The 26,230-nt window shown below is 31.6% G+C and overlaps 1 protein-coding gene across 1 annotated transcript; it reads right to left on the reverse strand.

Moving 5' to 3' along the window:
- Nucleotides 1–403: 403 nt before the first annotated feature.
- Nucleotides 404–4,914, reverse strand: LOC139890749 (elongation factor 2-like). The gene is made up of 4 exons (XM_071873696.1): nt 4,828–4,914; nt 3,516–3,574; nt 3,329–3,416; nt 404–3,050 (listed from the first exon to the last, which is right to left on the reverse strand). Exons 2-4 carry the CDS (start codon nt 3,516–3,518, stop codon nt 610–612), a joined length of 2,532 nt encoding a protein of 843 aa, XP_071729797.1. The 5' UTR covers nt 3,519–3,574; nt 4,828–4,914; the 3' UTR covers nt 404–609.
- Nucleotides 4,915–26,230: the final 21,316 nt, after the last annotated feature.

A 26,230-nucleotide genomic window follows, 5' to 3' on the forward strand; every position in this document is an offset into this window, starting at 1 on the left:
TTAAGCCAAAACTGAGTCGCATACGCAAGAATACAAAATGGAAAGCTTAAGTTTGTAGTTAGTAAAAAACGTAAACTTTCAAAGGTAGTGTTAACAGACATGGCTGTAGACTCAGTTTGTGCCGCTAGGTAACCTCATTTTCAAGCAAAACATGCACCATCTAACCTATAATGTTGTACTTCAACTACAAAACATTCAACTTCTTACTAGGAAACACAAGCATTTCAGTTTAACCATACTTATCAGATACATATTGCATAGTGCAACCACATCAGCACAATACCAACGTAAAACAGCTTTTTAAGCTAAGGTCCTTTAATGTACTGCTACTTAACAGAAAATAAGACTTCAAACCAGGTAACAGCAGATAGTAAGTAAAGCCACACACACAACATCATCTAACAGAGGCAAGAATTATAGAGTAAAATAGTAAACACAAATGAAAATATAAAAGTACCACTTAAAAGTGTTTTCACAGGACCATCATCTAAAAATAAAACATACCAAAGTACTCCCAAAACTGGGTAAAAGAAACATTATAGTAGCGAATATAACAAGTGATAAAAGGAGGACACACAAAATTCCTCCAACCATACCTCCTCTTCCAGCTTACAGCTTGTCTTCAAAGTCAGATAGCGGTGTCATCTGTTCCTTCAAACCTTTCCTCTTACGGATCTGGCTCACAAGAGTACTAGCCTGAGATCCAGCTTCCAATGGATCGGATGACATCATGTCCCAATGATCGAACACACACTGAGGGAAAGCTTGACCTGAAGTCGAAGCTCTCAAAGCACCAGAAAACCCGAATGACTCCACGACCGGAAGATAAGCCTTGATGTTGTAAAGTGGGGTACCAGGCCTCTGCATCTCCTCAAACACATGCCCACGCCTTTGATTTAGCACACTGTAAATACCTCCCAAAGCTTGCTCGGGTGCCTGAATTTCAACGAGGTAGACGGGCTCAAGAAGTCTCGGTTTAGCAGTAAGCTGGGACGCGTAAATGACCCTACGAGCAGTTGGGATAACCTGACCACCACCTCTGTGTATAGCATCAGCATGCAGAACAACATCACAGACCTCAAAGCAAATACCTCTCATGTTCTCTTCAGCCAAAGCTCCTTCCTTTGAAGCCCATTGAAAACCAGCAACCACAGAATCCTTGATTTCATTCAAATACTGAACTCCCTTACACATATCAACAACCATGTTGGGGCCGGTTGTTTCAGGGCCAAAACACCAGATTTTCTTAGCGAGATCCTTGTCCCAACCATATTCCTGTGACAAGATCTGTCCACGAACCTTGGGGTCATCACGTGGACCGATTCTGCCTTCATCAATGGCTTCAGCAAGACCTTCTTCCAAGGGACGAGCTTCCATGTACAGACGGTTGTGCTTGTTTGGGGACTTGCTCATCACAGTTCGGGAAGATTTTTCAAGCACGGTTTCCCGGAAAGACACAACTGGGTCGGAAACGACGATTTCAGCACCACCCATGAAATCGTCTTGCAAATCTTTCAAACAGATTTCAAGATGGAGTTCTCCTGCACCAGCAATGATGTGTTCACCTGACTCCTCAATGGTACAGACAACCATAGGGTCAGATTTAGCTAGACGTTTAAGACCCTCAACGAGCTTGGGAAGATCAGACGCAACTTTGCACTGAACCGCGACACGAACAACGGGTGAGACTGAAAACTTCATGGCACGAATGGGGTGGGCATCAACTTCCTTCTCGTTTGTCAATGTTGCATTCTTGGTGATGAACTGATCCAAACCAACCAAAGCCACTGTGTTACCACAAGGAACGTCTTCAACTGTTTCTTGTTTCTTTCCCATCCAGATAACAGTTCTCTGAACACTCTTCACATAAAGATCCTTCTTTTCACCAGGGACAAAGTTAGGACCCATAATCCTAACCTTCAAACCAGTAGAAACCCTGCCGGCAAACACACGACCAAAGGCAAAGAATCTGCCCTTGTCAGATGCGGGAATCATCTTAGACACATAAAGCATGAGAGGACCGTCGGGGTCACAGTTTCTAATGGCGTTAGCATACTGATCGTCCAAAGGACCCTCGTACAGATTCTCCACACGGTATCTTTGTGCAGTGTGAGGGGAAGGCAAATGAAAGATCATCATTTCAAGTAGTGCAGTAGCAGCAGGAAGCCATGTCTGCATAACACGCTTCATCAAAGCCTTACCCATCAACTCTTTCTCCTCAGATTTCAAAGTGACACCAAGCTTGGACAACATGGGCCACAACTGATCCTTCTGGTCATTCATGCAAGTATTGATAACTTGCTTAATTGGTTCATAACAGAACTGAACAAACCCACGCTTGCAAGTTGCTGAACCTGTGTTCTTGGTGGTCCACTTCTTGGTTTTTGGGTCAAAAAAGTTCTCACCCCATAACCTTTCCATCATTTTAGACTCGTCAACACCAAATTTTGAGGCGTACATCTTAGCAAAGTTGGTTAACGTGAAAGCCCAGCCATGGAGACCAGCAGAGAAAGCAACAGTACCTTTCTCAGGGTAAACCATGACATCACCAAGAAGTGGATCCTCATATGTGGCCATGATGACATTAGCATTTTCAATAACCCTCTGAAAAGTTTGATAAGCTTCTTCACCATCAACCTGAAGCTCAAGGAAACATCTGTCCATCTTGTTGACAGTCAACACAGGTCGAATCCTCTCACCAAGAGCTTGTCGAAGGACAGTTTCAGTTTGGACACAGACACCTTCAATACAATCTACCACCACAAGGGCACCATCAGTGATACGTAAGGCGGCAGTAACTTCAGAGGAAAAGTCAACGTGCCCAGGTGAATCGATAAGATTGATCAGGTACTCGTTCCCCATACGTTCTCCCTTGAAACTCTTAAGAGCTGCATCAGTCATCTCATAGTAAAGTGAGATACCGGTGGACTTGATGGTAATACCACGTTCAGCTTCATCAGCACGAGTATCAGTCATGCGAACATCTCCAGCAACTTCCTGGGCAATAATACCAGCAGCAGCCACCAAGGAATCGGTCAACGTTGATTTTCCTGCACAAAATAAAAAAAACATCAGACAGGAAACGCACACACAATCCAATTTTCGGGCAACAGAAGATTACACAACAAAAAATTCATAGAACAAATTTAGTCTGTTTTTAACTTTTAAACCGCAAAAGAAATACACTGGTTACCAAATAACTTGCTACAAGAGTATTGAATATTAAAATGACAAAAACCTATGGCTGCTGTAATACCATGTTATAATTTAAATAAACTTCAACCACATCAGCTATAATTAAAAAATGAAATTAAAGCTGCTTGAGTACCGTGGTCAACATGAGCAATAACAGACATATTACGAATGTTATGCTTCATGTCCATAATTCGGCGAAGCTCTTCAGCTGTAAACTTCACCTGTTGGATTCAAAAGAACAGTGAAATGTTAGTTTAATCGATAACACATAATTAAAAGCAATGACTAAAAAGAAAAATAAGAGCTGCCGGATTACTTACCATTTTAACTAGTTTTTATAGACGTAGCAAAATGCTTAAAGAAATCTTTTAACAAAAACCTGCAATAATAAGAAAAAACACACTTAATGAACAAACAAAGTTACATATAAGATATCAATATAAGTATACGATAAGCAGATACAAACACTATTGATCTGCATAACAAATATAACAAAAACAGTCATCTGAATACAGCCATAGAAAATATATACATGTTTTCACAGACAACTAAATTTACAAAGCAAAATATTTCAATATTAATACAAAATCAACAAATTTAAAATAAGAAACAAGCATTCACATGCAATTATCTTGTTAAACAAAAAAATAGTCTGACTAACTCTTGAAGTCAATCCAAACAAATCCTTTGCTATGTTCACAGTTAAACGATTTGAGCCATAAAACACATGATGAGACTTCAAGATACTAATCATCATCATACACTTGTACAGGTTTTGGAATAAACTACTTATATATCAAAGCACATATTCAATTCTTTCTACAGTTTTTAGAACAAACATCATATCAATTATCAATTAAATCATAACAAAATTTACTCAATCAGATAATTAGTTCGATTCAAACAAATGAAATCGTATTCATAACAATCAACTATGAGAATAGACGCTCTATATGTTGATATAGGCAAGAAATCGTATTCATATAGAGTAATAAACAGGTTGACATTTAAGTCAGATTTATAAGTATCACAGAACAATCCACTAATAACATGATGATAAACAAAAATTACTCAATCAAATAATTAGATCGATTCAAACAAATGAAGGTGTATCAAATACAGACAACATAGCAATCAAATAGACGCTTTATATATTGATATAGACAATAAATCGTATTCATATGAAAGTACTCCAATAAACAAGTTGATATTTAAGTCATATTCATGAATCGTATGAGTACCGCATAACTATTAACTAACAAGATGATGATAAACAGCAGTATATCATAATATATCAATTACTTTCAACGAAGCATCACGAAAATATCAAACGATATTAATCATCGATCATAAAACAATTGATATCAACATCGCATCACGAGCATATCAAACGATATATAATCATTGATCATATCCAAAACAAAACAAGCTAAATCGATTAAACATACGAACATATAACAGTATCTATTCATCTATATATCATAAACGACGAACCGTTAGAATAAAATAACAGCAATTATTAATAATAATCAGAAATGATCAAAATCAAACTACGATATCAGCGATGAACATTGAGATAGAGGACAGATCGGAAGAATAATTAGTGAGAAACGAATTAAAATTTGAGTTTACCTAAAAGAAGATGAGAGGATGCGGCGATGAAATGAGACCCTAATTTTTGGTCCACAACTACTGATATAAAGTGAGCGGCGGGTACCTCTCGAAACCCTAGATATATCGTTACCTTAGCCGATTTTTTATTTTTTATTTTGTGTTAATTAAATAAAAATAATTTAAAAGCGGAATATTCGGCCTTGGAATGAGAATCGCATCATTTTATGGACTGGGCTATTTCTTTTGAACAGCCCAATATGGACCCAGTATATTAGTCAAATACAAACAATTCAAAGGCGAAATCAAAATCAAAAATTGTTAATTATTTATGGTTCAAATGTTTAATGTTTGATTAACATTATTACAAGACTTGTGAACACCTTCAATACTTCACAATTTTATGGTGTGATTGCTTTTACGAAATGTAAGACCGGATACTTCTTCCATAATAACTTAAATATTCAATATTCAATACTCCGTATAAAAATGCACATAGTTTCAGAAAGATATATACGTAGTATATATATATATATATATATATATATATATATATATATATATATATATATATATATATATATATATATATATATATATATATATATTGGTCGTATGTTGTAACTTTATATTGTGACGACTATAACTAGTTATATTCTATATGAACATTTAAATTGAGGCAGTTTAGAATTTTTTTTTTTTTTAACGGCGATTTTTTTGGAATCAGCAGATCATTTATTTCAACGACTCTCATCATTTGCACGTATAACACACGTTCGGGCGGAAACTCGAACCTGGTCGAAGGTACCCGAAAACACGTCCATTCGAGCAATTTAAGTATTTAGTTGTATTCAAAATGATATATGATTATACTAAAAATAGTAGATAGTAGATGTTTATGGATGATAAATGGGTAATTTGGTATTTAACTATTTTTGTTGACTATACAAGTAGTATCAGAAAATAAAAGTGCTTCAACTATTAAACATCAACATCATGATTTTGACATTTTGAGGTTTAAGGTTTGATTCAAAAGCTTCAATATGTACCATTGTGAATAAAAAGAGATGTTTTGTTTCATATTCAATATTAGTTTTGAAACCTATGTAGCAAAATAAAAATTTTGGGGAAACTCGTCAAAATACACTTTTTAAAAGTTTTCTTTAAAAATACATTTTTTTTTAAATTGTCTTTTTACACCATTCGTTAGACCATCATTTTGGTCGACCACCTCATTTTTCAAGGTAGTCGACCAAACTTCAGCAGTGTCTGGTCGACTACCACCTCATTTAAACATGGTCGACCAACAAAACAAAAAATGAGATGGGCGACCAAATACTTGGTCGACTATCAAAATATGTTTCAAAAATTTTGAGTGACTGCAGGTGTTCTGAATATGGAGATGAGGTGATGATGTAAGCTATAGTTGCTTGGCACGTTGCTTGGTCAAATGACACGTGGATGTTATGCAAAGTATTTGAGAAATTTAGGGTGGCAGAAGATATATGCCTTCATGTAAATCATTTAATCAATATTAATTTTGTTTTATAAAATGTATTGAAAATGGTGTCCCGGTTAGTTTTCATCCGATTGAAATTGAGTTAAAAAATGATAGTGCTTTAAGCATTGAAAACACCAAACTTTTTGAAACATAGTTTAGTAGTCGACCAAACATGTGGTCGCCCGCGTTATTTTTTGTATTGGTGGTCGACTATGTTTAAATGAGGTGGTAGTCGACCATGTTTACATGGTAGTCGACCAAGAACTTAATGAAGTTTGGTCGACCACCTTGAAAAATAAGGTGGTCGACCAATGTGTATGGTGGTCGACCAAAATGATGTTCTACCGAATAGTGTATATTGCCAATTTTTTAGAAAAAAGTGTATATTGCTTGAATTTTTTTTAAACAAGTGTATTTCTGCCAATTATTATCACTCTAACAAGATATCACTATAAGAGATTTATTATTATGTGCTAATAATACAAGCAAAAAAAACCATTTTACCTGTTACATTTTTGGTCAATCAAAGACGGATCTTAATAGGAGCTATGATGGGTCTTTATCATTTAAGTATGTATGTAATGTAATATAAGTAGGTACGAGTTAAAGACCCGCGATTTCGCGAGAATTTTGAAGGATCAAATCTTATAAGATATAAAATTAAATATATGAATTAAAAAACTTTTATTATGTTTAGATAAACATTAAACCAAATATTTTATAGGGGTTTGAAATTTTTAAAATTTCAAAACGTACCAACGAACTATTATTAAGTCAATGATGAACATTAAACCAAATATTTTATAGGGGATTCAAATTTTTAAAGTTTTGAAATGTACTAACGAATAAATAAAAAAACAAAATTTTGATTCAAATTAAATAAATCATCTCCGATATGGTGATGTAGTTTTAGACGATTAAATTAATAATTGTGAATGGTTATCTCAGATCTTCGTTGTATTTTCCCACATATTCGACAATGTAGTTATTCTTGTTAGATGATCATGAATTGTGAATAATGTCATAACTCTGTCTTGTTAAAGAAATAGTTTCGTGTTCTTGCATGTAGCATATCAGTTGAACGTAATCTACCAATCCACATTATACACCGATGAGTAAGACACATCCAAGTACCATAAGTAATACTAAAGACATCAAATTTAGTATCAAAATTTTTCATATTAAATAAGCTATAGAAATGTGATAATATGTTTTCGATAATCGGTAGAATGTCGTTTTCAATGAATTCTCCAATCAATCTTCTACGTAGTTGTAATATACGTTGGTGATGTTCAGCAAACCAATCACTATACTTTTTTCTAAAGTTAATCGGATCTTCGGAAAATATTTAAACAAAAACTTGTAAGGTATACATAGTATTATTTTATAAAAGATCGAATGTAACGACTCAACTTCGTTTTACCAAAAACACGACTTATTTTTTTTTTTTTAAACAGACAACCTGGACGGCGTCCAGTTATGTGGACGTCGTCCAGCAGTGAAGACCAGGACGGCGTCCAAGACTTTTGGACGGCGTCTAAATGAACTAAATGTTTCTGCTCAGTTTTTCCAATTCACGCGGGCGGAAAACCCGCTTCCCAACACTTTTAAACGAAACGGTTTTTACAACACATTAGTATAATTATAATTAAGAGATTTCCACAATAAAAATCGAGTTTTACAACACCGGGCCCACATCGACTCAAATTACGACAAAGTGACCATTTCGACCCATTTATATATATATATATATATATATATATATATATATATATATATATATATATATATATATATATATATATATATATATATATATATATATATATATATATTGACGGATTAGGACTCTACAACCCAACCCGATACAATGAGTATAATCCGGGGGACTACCAAATCCCCCATCCGCGTCCAATTATCCAAAATCTACCCCATCAAGCCCAAGCGTTCCTAAGCGTCTAGTCTAACAACTAGTTAGCTTCAAAATTCACAATACCTGTAAAAAGGGAAACAACGAGAGGTAAGCTAAAGCTTAGTGAGTGCAATAGTTATACATATACATATATAACCTATTTACTTGCAACCACTTACACAATACCGCATACAAACTTATAACTCAAATAGCATGTCATCATACTCGTATTACTAACAAGTTGTACAATATCACAAAACCGCATTAGCATATACTCAACACAATATATATATATATATATATATATATATATATATATATATATATATATATATATATATATATATATATATATATGCTAAACAATCAACAAACCCCCATATGGTTAACCATAAACGCTATGGTGCTACCGGCTCGATGGTTCACACCATACGCATTTGAGTCATACTCTTTTATAGTGCTACCGGCTCGTGGTTCACACATTGTTTTATAGTGCTACCGGCTCGATGGTTCACACTTGATGCTACCAGCTCGATGGTTCACATCAAGATTTTATAGTGCTACCGGCTCTTTGGTTCACACTTCGGCGCTACCGGCTCGATGGTTCACGCCTCATTTTATAGTGCTACCTGCTCGATGGTTCACACTTTGACACTCGTCACATACATGTTATGGCACTACCGGCTCGATGATTCATACCATGACATTCACAAATAAATACGCCATATACACATACGTATAATTACTCCACTCACCTCGAAATGCCCGCACAAATCACGTATGTAAATCGCCTCCAAACGCAACCGAGCAAACCTTTTACCTATATTACACATATAGATATACAAACAATCAACATACATCCTCTACAAGAGAATTCGACACCAAAGCCCTTAACCAAGGGTTTTACCTACCTCCACAAATCCGCTCATTTAGACACCTAAAATGGACTACACCAATTACCACTACGGGTGGTAATTCCGACCCATCAAACAAGTACAATTTAACCAAAATTATACTTGACACCATTTAAACCAAAATCGCTTCCCATGATTACTTTCATTCAAAAACGCCGCTTAAGACCTAACAAAAGCGTTTAAAAACCATTTGATCAAAACTAGCGTCATTACCAACTTTGACCCATCAAAGTCAACCCATTTTGACATAAGTCCCAAAAACGTCTTTAATCACTAGCGGCTAGTGATTTACATTCCAAAACACCATTTAACACTTTAATCAAACATTTATATACTCGATTCATCACATCTTGACCCAAAACATAATTCAACACAAATCAAGGTCAATACCCATTTTGTGACGACCCGAAAATTTCCGACCAAATTTAAACTTAATCTTTATATGTTTCCGACACGAAAAGCAAAAGTCTGTAATGTTGAGTCTCAAAATATTTGAACTGTTTTCATACAAGCATTTAACTTTTGACTATTCCCAACGATTCGCGAATAATTGTGTATAAATAAATATGTAAATATAAATATAAGTGTATATATATTAGTTTGAAATAATATAATACAATTTAATCAGTTAAATTGTAAATATAAAGTAATATTTAAAATAAATAAACTGTTACTAAAATGAATCTACATATATATATATATATATATATATATATATATATATATATATATATATATATATATATATATATATATATATATATATATATATAAATTCTATGCATAAGTAATAATATATATTGTAAGGTACATAAAAAAATTATAAAGGCTAAATATTCAATACATGTTATTTTATAATATATATTATATAATTAGTAAATATGATATAATTAACAAACTGTAACATTAATATATTAAACGTAATTACAAGTTGAAAATATATTGTTATAATAAATTACTACTATTAATATTAATATCAATATCAGTATTATTAATATCATTATATGGAAATGAAAACATGTAACTTATTATATCTTCATTATTACTAGTATTATTAGTAAAGATCATTATTTTAACTATGAATTAATATTATTATAAAAATAATGTAAGTTATTATTATTATTATTTTTTATATATTTCTATTAATATTTATTATTATTATTAATTATTATCATCATTTATATAATTATTATGATTATGATTATGATTATTAGCATCATTATTATTATACTTATTTATTTATTAATACTAGAATCCAATATTTTGTTATACATTACCATCAAGTTAAAAAAAATCATATCTGTAGATTTGTACTGGGCGAATCTAAATCCACAAACACAAACAAAATTCAATTGAGAGTCATACTCAACTTTTACTGTTTCTTTATTTTTATTTATTCCTGATTTTTATCTGATCGATCCATTCCCAGAAACAAAACAAAATTCATTGAAATCAATGACAGATAATTGGTACGAATCAGTTTCATGTATCTATCATACTGTGTTCTTCTTGTCTCTAAAATTGTACAAATCAGAATTTAATAATAAGGAATCAAATAAATAGTATTGAAAGTGTAATTTACTTTTCTATTTTCCTTCTGACAGAAGATATGTTGTCGAACGAATCAAGCTTTACAGAGTTTGATTCCTGACTGATTTGTTAAATATTTGTACCATATATTATACAATTCTGTTTTCAATACCCATCTTCTTTTAAATTCTTGTTTTCTTCTTCCTGGATTGATTCTTCTGTCGATCCAATCAAAGCTACGACACAATCGGTAATAGAATCTTGTGCTGTATATATCGTACGAATCTGTTACACTTCACTATCTACTTTATTTTTTTTCTTGTTTGATCCTTCTAGCTCGATTCTTCCTTTCGACTCCTTCAATTGTATATAACAAGTATATCATTTTTTTTTAAACCAACCCTATTAACGAACCCTCATCAACAAATACTATTAGTTATTTATATTTGAAATTCAACATAACGACATAAACACGAACCTGCTATTTACTTCATCTTGTTTATGTTCCTTTCTAACACTCTTTCGTTTACTGCTACTTTTTGATTTACACATACACACACGCATGAACGCCTTCATCTTCACGCCACCACTAAATCTACTACAACCATACATCTTCATCATTATTCACCACTTCTCTAACAAAACCCTAATATCCATCACCACCACTTCCGGCTACCTCAATCACCATCTTTCCACTGCTACAGAACATTGTCATCACCACAATTCACCACCTACATCACTACCACCACTGCTAAATGTTCGATCACCATAACCCTGGACACTATCAACACCTCTTTCTCCCACACATATATATATATATATATATATATATATATATATATATATATTTATAGTCGTATAAATAAATGATAGATATAAATATATATATACATACCCACCACCGAATCTTATTTAGATTACATTGATCACCATTGAATCAATCGTTTTCCTCAAAACTTAACCCAACTTTTATTCCTTCTTCTCCAAAAACTCTTGTTACTATTGACGTTCAAAAAACTCAACAGAAGCCAATACAGCTGCTGTGCTTTTGTCTTTCTGTTGAATTACAACCACAAAACGAATTAAGTAAAGATAATGAATATGTTTGTTTTTCTTTTGTTGTCTGTGGACCGATTTATAAAAGAAATTATGATAGTGGAGCAATTATTGTGGGTTTGTGCTCCCTTTTACTTTTGGTCGACACCTTATCAAGGAGAAAACCTCACCATATTTTTTTTATTCTAGCTGTTTTGGCTATATCACGTTACACATGATTGAAGTAGGGTCGGTTTAAGAGTTTAATTAATTAAAGTTTTGAGCTGTTCGAACTGCAAAACAAATTTTAGGTGATCATGGACCGAGTCATTTATGGGCTGCTATGTTTATGGTGTAATTACGGGCCAATTGTTTTCATCTTGATCATGGGCCGTGACTCAACTTTTGGTTCTCTACTGGATTGCTTTAGACCAAAGTCCATCGGTTATGTTTTGTGTTTCCTCACATTAAATTTAGTGATGATGAAGATTGACGAGAATATTTGTGATAGGTGCTGTAAAGGGATAACGTAGGAAGTGCATAATAATGATGATGATGACGCAATGATAAGATGAGAGGATGTGATGATGTTATGATTTTATGAGGTATATGATATTGATATGATTATTTGATTTCCTGACAATTTGAATTTGAGAAGATGGTGATTAAGTCTTGATTTTATGTGGAGAAACTAGTTAAGAAAACGATGATCCGAGATGATGATTTAGTTGGTGTGAGAAAGATGATGATACGTACGATGATTATGAGTGTTATGAGGATGATTGTGATGACTAATGATTATGATGGAGATGAAGAGATCATGGTGGTTATGGTTAAGTATGATGATGAAATAGGTTTTAAATTTAAGGAGAATGGCAAACAACGTTTTTGCACAATAAATAAATAAACATAGAGAATTATTTCAAGATGGTAGCGTTTGGTTCATTGGTTGGGCGTGTGGTTGGCAAGCGAGAGGTTGCGGGTTCGAGCCCGGGCTGAGTTGGTTTTCTATTTCTTTTTAGGAAGCTTATTCTAAGGTAGTATCTTATTATTATTATTATTATTATTATTATTATTATTATTATTATTATTATTATTATTATTATTATTATTATTATTATTATTATTATTATTATTATTATTATTAATATTAATATTATTATTATTATTAATACTATTATTATTATTATTATCATTATTAATATTATTATCATTATTATTATTATTATCATCAATATTATAATTATTATTATCATAAATATTATTTTTAGTATTAACATTAATTACTATCAAATATTATTCATAAGTATTATTAGTATTAAGAGTTACTATCAAAATTATAATCTTTATTGTAGAAAAAAAATAATACAACTTTTTATTTTATTATTATTGTTATTGTTAAAATTATCATCTTTACTAAAACTATATTTTATTAAAAATAACATTATTAATAAAATTATCATTTTTATTATTATTTTGAACTGACATTATTGATATCAATATTATTAACATTATAAAGAGATTACAACTTCTTAATTACTAGTATTAGTATTATATTACCAAATAACATATTAGTACATAACACTATATTTAAAACATATAACATATAAGTTATTAAAATAACACTTATATCTCTAATAATATAAATTCGTTCGATTAAAATCATATGTGTTAATATATATAAATGATATAGGTTCGTGAATCCGAGGCCAACCCTGCATTGTTCAATATAGTCATATGTATTTTTACTACAAAATACATTAGGTGAGTTCATTTGCTCCCTTTTACTCTTTATATATTTGGGATGAGAATACATGCATTATTTTTACAACTGCTTTATTAAATGCTTTTGAAATATATTTTGAACTGCGAATATATGCAATGCTTTTATAAATATTTGACGAGATAGACACAAGCAAAACATTCCTCGAATAAACTATTATGCAGACAGAAGTTCTGCGGATTATTATTGAATTATGTGAACGTGATAATTGCCACAATTGAATTATGTGGACATGATAATTGCCACCATTGAATTATGTGGACGTGATAATTGCCACCATTGAATTATGTGGACGTGATAATTGCCACAATTGAATTATGTGGACATGATAATTGCCACCATTGAATTATGTGAACATGATAATTGCCACCATTGAATTATGTGGACATGATAATTGTCACCAATTGATGTGAATGTTATGTATCGAGTGAATGATTTTTATACACCGGTTATGTGTATTAGTTTTTGTGCACGAGATATATGTACGGTTACTAAGATTTATGAAAAAATGGATTTCGTACACGAGAAAGGTGTACTGTATTTAAAAGATATCGCATGTACATTACAGGTGGGTATAGGATTCGGGCCCATTTGTACCATGCAGCATTTAAATCTTGTGGTCTATCAAAATGATGGATTTTATTGTTTTATGATAAACTTATGAACTCACCAACCTTTTGATTGACACTTTAAAGCATGTGTATTCTCAGGTATGAAAGAAATCTCCCGTTGTGCATTTGCTCATATTACATGGAGTCGTTCATGGCATATAGAGGTCAGAACCTCGCAATGGGACCAACTGTTGAAGACTTCGTCCAGATGGATTAGGAAAGATCACTACAGGTGGTATCAGAGCGGTGGTCTTAGCGAACCAGGTCTTGCATTAGTGTGTCTAACTGATAGTTGTTTAGATACATTAGTGAGTCTGGACTTCGACCGTGTCTGCATGTCAAAAGTTTTGCTTATCGTTTCGTGTCGAAAATTACCTGCTTATCATCCTTAGGAAATTGCCTGCTCATTATTCTTAGTCTAGACACATCTTACTGCATTGACTGCATGATTAGTGTACAGACAAAACTCATATCTTAGCGTATCTGCTAATTCATATCTTAGCGTATCTGTTACTGTAAAACTTTGCCTGACATATTCTGTAAATTCCTCCGTAATCTACAAAATCCTTTGTTATATATATAGATATTCTATATAATTAGAATACCATCGGATAGCCGGAACTCATTTCATATCAAAAAAAAAATAATCCTTTATTCAATCGTACGAAATGGAACTCGTCACTAGTTCAAGTTCCTTGGATTCCGATAGCTATTCCGATATGGAAACACACTTGAGCTCCGAAAGCAGTATAACCGGAATGGATCAACAAATCAGTCATCACCAATTCTAGATGAATTGGGGATGGGTTTGTAGTCAACTTAATCAATGAAGACGAGAGTAAGTCGATCCTTTCCACCAACCAAACTGCACTCTTGGCAAAGGACCTAAAGCACTTACTGGCGAACCTATCCGAAACACCATTTTCAGCCTCATTTCCAGGGTAGCTCGTCATGATTATATTCTATCTACAATTCTAAACCTTATTCACCCGCTCGTTCCGACCGACAATCATTCCAAAATTATGGAAAAAGTCAACGAGCTTCGCGCTTTACTAATCAATTTGGAGAATATGGTGCAAAACTTACCAGCTTCAACAACATCACCGACACCAACAGCACCACCAACACCAACATCAGTACCACCAACAATCCGAGTTTCAACATCACACGCCTCAACATCTCATTCTGTACCTCGAGCATAATCATCGTTCTACGTATCATTCTATATACTTTATCTTCGATCTACATATCGTTCTACATCATTTATCTTCATTCTACATAACAATTATATAATGTTTTAGAGATTATATATTCTAGTTCAAACGATAAATCAAATGAGTTTAATATTATATTGACTCATTAAATCCAGAATTACATCTGAAGAAAATATATATTTATATATATTTTCATAAAGATTGTAATTAAAAGTTCTTTTGTACAAAATGTTAATGGTGAAAATATTTTAACGGGTAGGTAATACCCGAGGAATATATAGTTTTCACATTAAAAATTACACTGTACATTCTTCAATTCAAATTCAGCGGTCAATAGTAATACTGCTCAAATCCGCACATATACGTATCCATGCACCAAAGAACAACTATTTTCATTCAAATTTAATTTCATAATTCGGATTTTGACCGATCAAAATTCAAGTCAAGATTTAACAGAAGACATCACTTTTAGATTCCTACATCTTTCAAAGCCATACTTTGAATTCAAAACTGTGCCAGATCCATTGGCGTGTTATTACCAAAAATAACTTTACAGTACCTTTCCAAAATTAGCCAATTTTGTCACAGCTCCAGCAAATCAACTTCGACTTTCATTCGGATTAACCTTATTATAACTTTGATATATAAGTTTGCCACTTGATTTCATCCTAAACAATCGTTCGTATCTTGACGATTACCATCAGCGTTTAATCATCTAAAAACACAATTCTCCTGAAATCACCTCGGATTGATAACCGATGATTCATATATGGTAGCATTAAATGCAGAGGAAACGGCAAAATTATAGATGGTCAAAATGGCCAAAAGTTTGATGATAAAGAATTGAGTGTTGGGAACGCTCGATAGAAAATTTGATATTGAAAAACGGATTGAGCTAACTATGAAGGAGACCAAGGACAAATACAAGGACCAAACACTATATTCAAAGAATCCTGGTAATTTTGGATCCAATGAAATCTTTAAAGAATATCTTGCTCCGAAGTCATGTTAAAATATTGCGGAAAATTTTTCTTCATCAACCTTCGAACTTAGAAATTCCAAAATATCATCATAAATATCTTCGATATTTCTGAGGATATTTTCATAAATATTCTTGTCCAAAATTATCTACCTCTTCGTGTTTTCTGTATTCCATTATATTGAAAACTTCTGTAAAATCTAAGTATAAATTATGAATGAATTGTGGAGAAGTGTTGGGAATTCAAGCATGGGTTAATATAATATAATGACACTTGGCCAACGTGATTATATTACAGTAAGTCATGCTGAAAGTTCTATTGGGACATGATGATTCACAGATCATAACGTCATCATGTGCCATGTTACACGACTCGTTTATTCTGTTTCATCATCGAACATATCAATAACATGTATTATTGATAGTTCTATCCTCAGAGATTCTGGTAATTTGACCAATCAAATCGTAAGAATACGATCTTTCATGCTTAAAACTTTATGATCATTCAAAAATCTATATCTATGAATTCTGGACCATTATTCGCTTGACTTGAAGTCGGGAAGAGAAAAACAAAGGCATGGAGCTTCTAAATATAAGGGAAAATACAAAGCCCAACAACAACATAAGAATTACAAACCGTGTATATCAATGCGTATAGCAATATAAAGACACGGGAGAAGGAAAAATACTATAACTCCAAGGTAATAGTAGAAGTGAATAGATTCCTCCGGTGATAAATGGAAAAGAAAATGAAAGATACGATAGGTAGGAAGATATCAAGAATCAGAACGGGATGGAACATTTCCACAATATTTTGGAAGTATGAATGGAGAAAGGAAGTATAAGAATGGTGAAAATAATGGAACGGAAGAGTTTAAATTTATAAGGGAAATATCAGATGCAATAATCGAAGGAGAATACTGCATTTAATTAAAGAGATCCTAATTTCCTTAAATCCCGAAGAATCAGGTCTTATAGATTTTCGAAGATTTTCTTTTAAATCCCTTGAATCCCGGAAATCTATCGTGACTACGTCAAAAGTTAAGACGAATCTCTATTTATTTATTCCACTCTTTTGTGATAGCTTTACTCATACACTTCGAGTAATCAATTTTTTTTATATCCTTATTACTCATTAATGACGAAACTCTATTTATCAACTCATAATTGTCATGAAAACATTCTTATTGTTAACCATGACAACAACACTCAAATTTCGGGACAAAATTTCTTTAACGGATAGGTACTGTGACGACCCGGAAATTTCCGACCAAATTTAAACTTAATCTTTATATGTTTCCAACACGAAAAGCAAAAGTCTGTAATGTTGAGTCTCAAAATATTTGAACTGTTTTCATACAAGCATTTAACCTTTGACTATTCTCAACGATTCGCGAACAATTGTGTGTAAATAAATATGTAAATATAAATATAAGTGTATATATATTAGTTTGAAATAATATAATACAATTTAATCAGTTAAATTGTAAATATAAAGTAATATGCAAAATAAATAAACTGTTACTAAAATAAATCTATATATATATATATATATATATATATATATATATATATATATATATATATATATATATATATATATATATATATATATATATATATATATATATATATATATATATATAAATTCTATGCATAAGTAATAATATATATTGTAAGGTACATAAAAAAAATTATAAAGACTAAATATTCAATACATGTTATTTTATAATATATATTATATAATTAGTAAATATGATATAATTAACAAACTGTAACATTAATATATTAAACGTAATTACAAATTGAAAATATATTGTTATAATAAATTACTACTATTAATATTAATATCAATATCAGTATTATTAATATCATTATATGGAAATGAAAACATGTAACAAAGAGAGAAAAAAAAAAGAGAAGAAAGAGAGAAGAAATATTGATATTGATATTTCAAGAGAAATGGTACACCTTAAATGGCTACCATACATGTCTATTTATAGTATAAAATATTACTATGCAAGAAATATAATAATAATAAAATTAACATCCAATCTAGATATTTTATAACACTCCCCCTTGGATGACAATTTTATTAGAGAATAACTAGTACTGCCTCGTTAAAAACCTTGCTAAAGAAAACCCATTGGGATAAAACTTTAGCTAAGGGAAAAAGAGTGCAGCATAGAGTTGACTCCCCCTCAAGTAGGCAACGCCTGAGTTGTTACATCTTCTGAACATGCCTCATGCCAATATTATGAACGTGTGTTCTGAAAATAGCAGTTGGCAGTGCTTTGGTATAAAGATCAGCAGAGTTGTTGATTGAACGTATCTCATTTTAATCTGGTTGTCTTTTACGAGATCTTGAGTATATGAGAAGAATCTGAGGTTTTCATCTGAAACTGTATCATCTAAATCTTTTATGTAGAAGTTTAGCTCCTGTGATTTGTCTACAGTCTCCTTCATGGTTTGCTCAAACCCTTGTTTCAATTCCTATTCCCTTGTAGTCTTTTCTGAGCCTTACCAACATACCATTCTTTTCCATCAAACTTATGACCGTTAAGACCGTCTATGGCTTTGGCGCCTCGTCAGTATTTATATTTTGTTCAGTCACTTTTGATACTCTTCTTTCATTTGTATTATGCAAGCTGCATTTTCTTCATATATAGTTGTTGGTGAAGATAATTGTTAGTCTTTTATAGCGTTCTAGTCCACAATAATCAATAATGATTTGTGTCATTGATCTCAACCAAACACATTTTCGAGTAGTTTCATATAATGCAATCACTTCGTCATGATTTGATGATGTTGCAACAAGTGTTTGTTTTAAGAACGCCATGATTTTGTGGTACCTCCATTTAGGAATACATACTGAGTTTGAGATTTATCTTTATGAGGATTTAATGAATGACCTGCATATACATAATCAACCAAATCTTGTTTTGAAACGTTAGAATAAAATAATTTTAAATCAGCAGTTTCTCAAGGGTATCAAAATATGTGTTTGTCCCATTCCAATGTCTTTTTGTAAGGGCTGAGTTGAACCTTATCAACAAATTAACTGCAAAAGAAATGTCAGGTCTTGTACAATTTGTAAGATACATAACAGTCCCAATTGCACTAATATATATGGAACTTCTGATCCATTAATATCTTCATGATCTTCACGGGGATGAAATGGATCAGTGTCAATGTTGAGTGATCTAACAACCAATTGGTTTTATCTTTAAAAAAATGTTTTTAAAATCTTTTCAGTATAAGTTGTTTGATGTACAAGTAGACCATTAGGCATATGCTCAATTTGCAATCCAAGGTAATACTTGGTTTTTTCAAGATTTTTTATTTCAAAATAATTTTTTAGAAGTTGAATAATTTCATAGATTTCTTTATTTGTACCTATGATATTAAGATCATCAACATAAACAGCTATGATCACATATCTGGACATTGTTTTTATAAAACATACGTGCAAAATAAGTTTATATGTATACCCTTTTTTTTATCAAGTAGTCATTTAATCGGTTATACCACATACGTCCCGTTTGTATAAACCCATTTAGAAATCTTTGTGATTTAATGCAATATATTCCCTTGGGTTTTACATTAGATGCTTATGATACCTTAACCCTTTAGGTATATTCATATATATCACTATTAAGTGATCCATACAGATAAGTAGTAACAATATTCATGAAATGCATTTAAATAACTACCAGGTTGATTAAGTATCTAATAAGTAATTGTATCCATTACAGGAGGATAAGTTTTCCTCCTAATTCATTTCTGATCTTTGTGGGAAATATTGAGTTACAAGTCTAGTTTTGCCTTGTAATTTCATTTGCACATTTCTTTTCGGATAAAAATTCATTTGTATCCCATACGTTTCACATCTTTAAAAGTGATAACGATTGATCCGAAAACTTTTCTTTTATCGAGCGATTCTAATTCAGCTCGTATTGCTCCTTTCCATTGAGCTCAATCATGTCCATTTTGTATATTCAATGACAGATTTTCGTTCCAGATCATCATCTTTATTCATGATGTCATTGTAACATTATATGAAAATATCTCATCAAGATTTTTCATTTTATTTCGGTTCCATAATATTGCATAATTTATCGCAATTTATGTATTTACATTTATCAATATCCTCTGCAGAAGGAATATTGATTTGTGGTTCTTCTTGAACACTTTCTTTTACCTCATTATCAGCTGATTTTCTTTTTCGAAGATTTTTATCCTTGGAACCAATTGATCTTCCACGTTTGATGCGTGGTAAAGACTCAACAGTGACATTATTGCCAGCTTTTGGAATATCAGTTCGAGCTGGAGCATTTATCGCTGGTATATATGATTTAGTCACTTTTTTTTTATATCTGTAAATGCATAAAGTAATTAATTTGCAAGTTCTTGCATATGCATTATTTTTAAACTTTCGTTTCACATTCTTTTGTGCGAGTTCAATATACCTTAATTGATGTTCACATCATGAAGCATCATTTTATTTATTTATTTTGTTTACTTCACCCCCTAATCTAGGGAACAATGTTTTATTAAAATGACAATCAGCAAAACGTGCTGTAAAAATATCACCCATCATGGGTTCAGTATATCTTATGATTGAAGATGTTTCATATCCAAAATATATTACCATCTTTCTTTGAAAAACCATTTTATTGTGTTGTGGTGATACAATTGGAACATACACTGCACAACCAATGTTCTAAGGTGAAAATATTTGGCTCTTGGCCAAAATCAAGTAGTAAGTGAAAATATTTATGACTTCCACATGGTATAATGCGAATTAATGTCGCAGCATGTAAATTTACATGTCCACATATAAATATCGAGAGTTTTGTACTCATTATCAATTGTCTAGTTATTAGCTGCAAGCGTTTATCTATTGATTCAGCTAAACCAATTTTGTGTATGCACATGAGCAACTGGATGTTCAACAACAATCCCTGTAGATATATAATGATCATTAAATGCTTGAGATGTTAACTCACCAGCATTATCAAGTCTCATCCTTTTAATGGTGTAATTAGAATAATGTGTTCTCAATTTAATAATTTGTGCAAAAAACTTTGCAAATGCCATATTATGACTTGATAACATACAAATATGAGACCATCCGCTAGATGCGTCTATTAGAACCATGAAATATCAAAATGGTTCACATGATGGATGAATTGGTTTATATATCTTACCTTGAATTCTTTCAAGAAACATTTGTGATTCTTTTTCACAATATACTTTTCATTAATCACCATATGTGCTTTCCATTAATCACCATATGTGCTTTCCATTAATCACCATATGTGTTTTTTTTTTTTTTTAGAAATCACCATATGCGCTATTCATCATATGCGCTGCGTTTTTCATCATATTCGCTTTTAATCATATGCGCTTATCATATGCGTTGCATTTTTCATCATATTCGCTTTTTATCATATGCGCTGCGCTTTTCATCATATGCGCTTTTTATCATATGCGCTTATCATATGCGCTGCGCTTTTCATCATATGCGCTTTTCATCATATGCGCATCGTTTTTCATCATATGCGTTTTTCATCATATGCGCTTTTTATGTGAATAGTAAATTAATTAATTTCGTTTTACTATTCATATGAATTAATTTCGATTTACTATTTTGTTAATTGAGTAATATATATACATCATATACTTGTGACTCCGAAGGCTCAAATGAATTTGACCATATAGTTATATGTTGTACCTTGCACATTAATTTTCAGTAGAAGCTTTAGATGCATATTTTTTTCTTGATGAACTATTTGTTTCATATCTAGCTTAGGCAATTATTGTGAACATTTGGTCCCTATAAGAGCATTTATCTTTTAGACTTTTAGTTGATTTGTACTTGTCACAATTAGGGATAGCACCCGCGGGTCGTGGATGCGGATCCATTGGATCCATCACCCGTACCCGTGGATTTTTTTTTTTTAAATCAAATAACTGGAAATTTGGATTTTTTTTTTAAGAGACATCCAATTGAACCCTTGTTCGTTGAAACAATTTGACTATTTTTTTAACTCCCCATTATTAAACGGGCCATTTTGATGCACACTCTTAAAAAAATAATTTGTTTTTTAAGTTTTATTATTCAACCTCTTTTTTCAATGGTCACGTTTTTTAACAAAACATTTGACAAGTTTGGAAAAAAGTTTTTTTTTTTACTTTGCTTTCTCCCTTTCTGTATAACTCATTTAAACACTTTCTTTCTTTTTTCTTTTTTTTTTTTTAAAAAAAAACTTCCCTTTTTTTTTACGTTACCCGTAAATTATAAATATATATATATAAAAAACTTTTTGTTTTTAAAAAAAAACTTTCTAGTTTTTAAAAGGCCACTTGACCAATTTTTTAATTCTTTCACAACACCCGATATCGTGATCGTGACCTTTCACCAAAGCAAGAGATATTCTTGGTAAACTAAACACTGACTTGTGTTTGGAATTGTCGGCCACAAAAAAAAAAAAATTCATTTGATGAAAGTATACGGAGTATTTGATTAGAGAGGTCAACAAGGCATAATTTGGCTTTTCTGATCCTTGCTAGTCTAAACGGTATAAGATAATATTAAAAGATGAGATAACTATTAGGACTAAGCCTATAATTAAGACAATCTTTTGTATAAGAATTTTTGTATCTTGATTTGGAAGTACTGTGTAAAAAAAAATCTTGGTGGAAGTTCAACCCATTCTTAGATAAATTTTAAGGCAACCACAAGATGACATTGATGATTTTATTAAAATGGATAGGGTAAAAATATCTTGTGGAAGATGTCCATTCTAACTTAATAATCTGTACATCATTTCCGTCCAGCTTCTTCTTTAAAAATTTTTGTTGATTATATGTGCAATAACTTGCAAGTTTCACTTTAATCTTTTTTTTTTTTTAATTATAGAAGGAGATCACTTCATTTTCAAGACTTCATTTTTGACAAAAAGCTACTCCATTTTACCATTCCCCCTTTTTTTTCTTATTTTAACTTTTAAGATTATAAATTTAAGAATAAACATTAGTATGTATGAAATAAATAATGATTAATTGCATAAGTAATCATAAATGTTAGATAACATATAAAGACCCCATCGTATTCTTATTGATCGGAATTAATCTCGACCCATGGTACCGTGTTGTCAAATGACGTGTTGCGTACATAAAGTACCGTGTTGTCAAATGACGTGTTGCGTACAATCATGAGGTCTTATTAACATAAATATAAATGTTAGTGAAGTTAATAAGAGTTAGATTACAGAAAATATAATTCAGGCGATATAACCGGCCATATATAACTTAAATAACATAAATATAAATGTTAGTGAAGTTAATAAGAGTTAGATTACAGAAAATTAATTCAGGTGGTATAACCGACCATATATATAAATGTTAGTGAAGTTAATAAAAGTTAGATAATTTCTTACCTTGATTAGTGACGTGTGCTTGCTTAGATAAACCTTGATTATACGGAGCACTTCGTGCTTTATTTGATAAACACCGAAAATAGTGAAAAAAGGGGTATAATCAGGATAACCAGAAAATTCATATCTTGATCTTTTCACAATCATCTCTAGAGTGAAATATTTAGTTATAGCTAATTGAATGGTAGGATAATGGGTGATGACTGATGAGCTAATGGGCTTTTTCTATATGGTGTAAACTAATTGGTTTACATAGAAATTCGTTTGTGATGCCAATAGTCCCATTAATAGGTATAGTTATTATAAGATTAAGTGTCCTTATTAAAATTTGAATAATTATAGTTACAACCCGACCTATTATAACATCGTGCTGATAACGTGTTATAATTCAGTAGGCTTATAACTACCTTTAGTGGTTATAAGAACAAAGAGAGAAAAAAAAAGAGAAGAAAGAGAGAAGAAATATTGATATTGATATTTCAAGAGAAATGGTACACCTTAAATGGCTACCATACATGTCTATTTATAGTATAAAATATTACTATGCAAGAAATATAATAATAATAAAATTAACATCCAATCTAGATATTTTATAACAATTATATCTTCATTATTACTAGTATTATTAGTAAAGATCATTATTTTAACTATGAATTAATATTATTATAAAAATAATGTAAGTTATTATTATTATTTTTTTTATATATTTCTATTAATATTTATTATTATTATTAATTATTATCATCATTTATATAATTATTATGATTATGATTATTAGCATCATTATTATTATACTTATTTATTTATTAATACTAGAATCCAATATTTTGTTATACATTACCATCAAGTTAAAAAAAAATCATATATGTAGATTTGTACTGGGCGAATCTAAATCCACAAACACAAACAAAATTTAATTGAGAGTCATACTCAACTTTTACTGTTTCTTTATTTTTATTTATTCCTGATTTTTATCTGATCGATCCATTCTCAGAAACAAAACAAAATTCATTGAAATCAATGACAGATAATTGGTACGAATCAGTTTCATGTATCTATCATACTGTGTTCTTCTTGTCTCTAAAATTGTACAAATCAGAATTTAATAATAAGGAATCAAACAAATAGTATTGAAAGTGTAATTTACTTTTCTATTTTCCTTCTGACAGAAGATATGTTGTCGAACGAATCAAGCTTTACAGAGTTTGATTCCTGACTGATTTGTTAAATATTTGTACCATATATTATACAATTCTGTTTTCAATACCCATCTTCTTTTAAATTCTTGTTTTCTTCTTCCTGGATTGATTCTTCTGTCGATCCAATCAAAGCTACAAAATAATCGGTAATCGAATCTTGTGCTGTATATATCGTACGAATCTGTTACACTTCACTATCTACTTTATTTTTTTTCTTATTTGATCCTTCTAGCTCGATTCTTCCTGTCGACTCCTTCAATTGTATATAACAAGTATATCATTTTTTAAACCAACCCCATCAACGAACCCTCATCAACAAATACTATTAGTTATTTATATTTGAAATTCAACATAACGACATAAACACGAACCTGCTATTTACTTCATCTTGTTTATGTTCCTTTCTAACACTCTTTCGTTTACTGCTACTTTTCGATTTACACATACACACGCGCATGAACGCCTTCATCTTCACGCCACCACTAAATCTACTACAACCATACATCTTCATCATTATTCACCACTTCTCTAACAAAACCCTAATATCCATCACCACCACTTCCGGCTACCTCAATCACCATCTTTCCACTACTACAGAACATTGTCATCACCACAATTCACCACCTACATCACTACCACCACTGCTAAATGTTCGATCACCATAACCCTGGACACTATCAATACCTCTTTCTCCCACACACATATATATTTATAGTCGTATAAATAAATGATAGATATAAATATATATATACATACCCACCACCGAATCTTATTTAGATTACATTGATCACCATTGAATCAATCGTTTTCCTCAAAACTTAACCCAACTTTTATTCCTTCTTCTCCAAAAACTCTTGTTACTATTGACGTTCGAAAAACTCAACAGAAACCAATACAGCTGCTGTGCTTTTGTCTTTCTGTTGAATTACAACCACAAAACGAATTAAGTAAAGATAATGAATACGTTTATTTTTCTTTTGTTGTCTGTGGACCGATTTATAAAAGAAATTATGATAGTGGAGCAATTATTGTGGGTTTGTGCTCCCTTTTACTTTTGGTCGACACCTTATCAAGGAGAAAACCCCACCATATTTTTTTTATTCTAGCTGTTTTGGCTATATCACGTTACACATGATTGAAGTAGGGTCGGTTTAAGAGTTTAATTAATTAAAGTTTTGAGCTGTTCGAACTGCAAAACAAAATTTAGGTGATCATGGACCGAGTCATTTATGGGCTGCTATGTTTACGGTGTAATTACGGGCCAATTATTTTCATCTTGATCATGGGCCGTGACTCAACTTTTG

This window comes from Rutidosis leptorrhynchoides, chromosome 1, assembly GCF_046630445.1.
Source record: "Rutidosis leptorrhynchoides isolate AG116_Rl617_1_P2 chromosome 1, CSIRO_AGI_Rlap_v1, whole genome shotgun sequence".
In the NCBI taxonomy this organism is placed as follows: domain Eukaryota; kingdom Viridiplantae; phylum Streptophyta; class Magnoliopsida; order Asterales; family Asteraceae; genus Rutidosis; species Rutidosis leptorrhynchoides.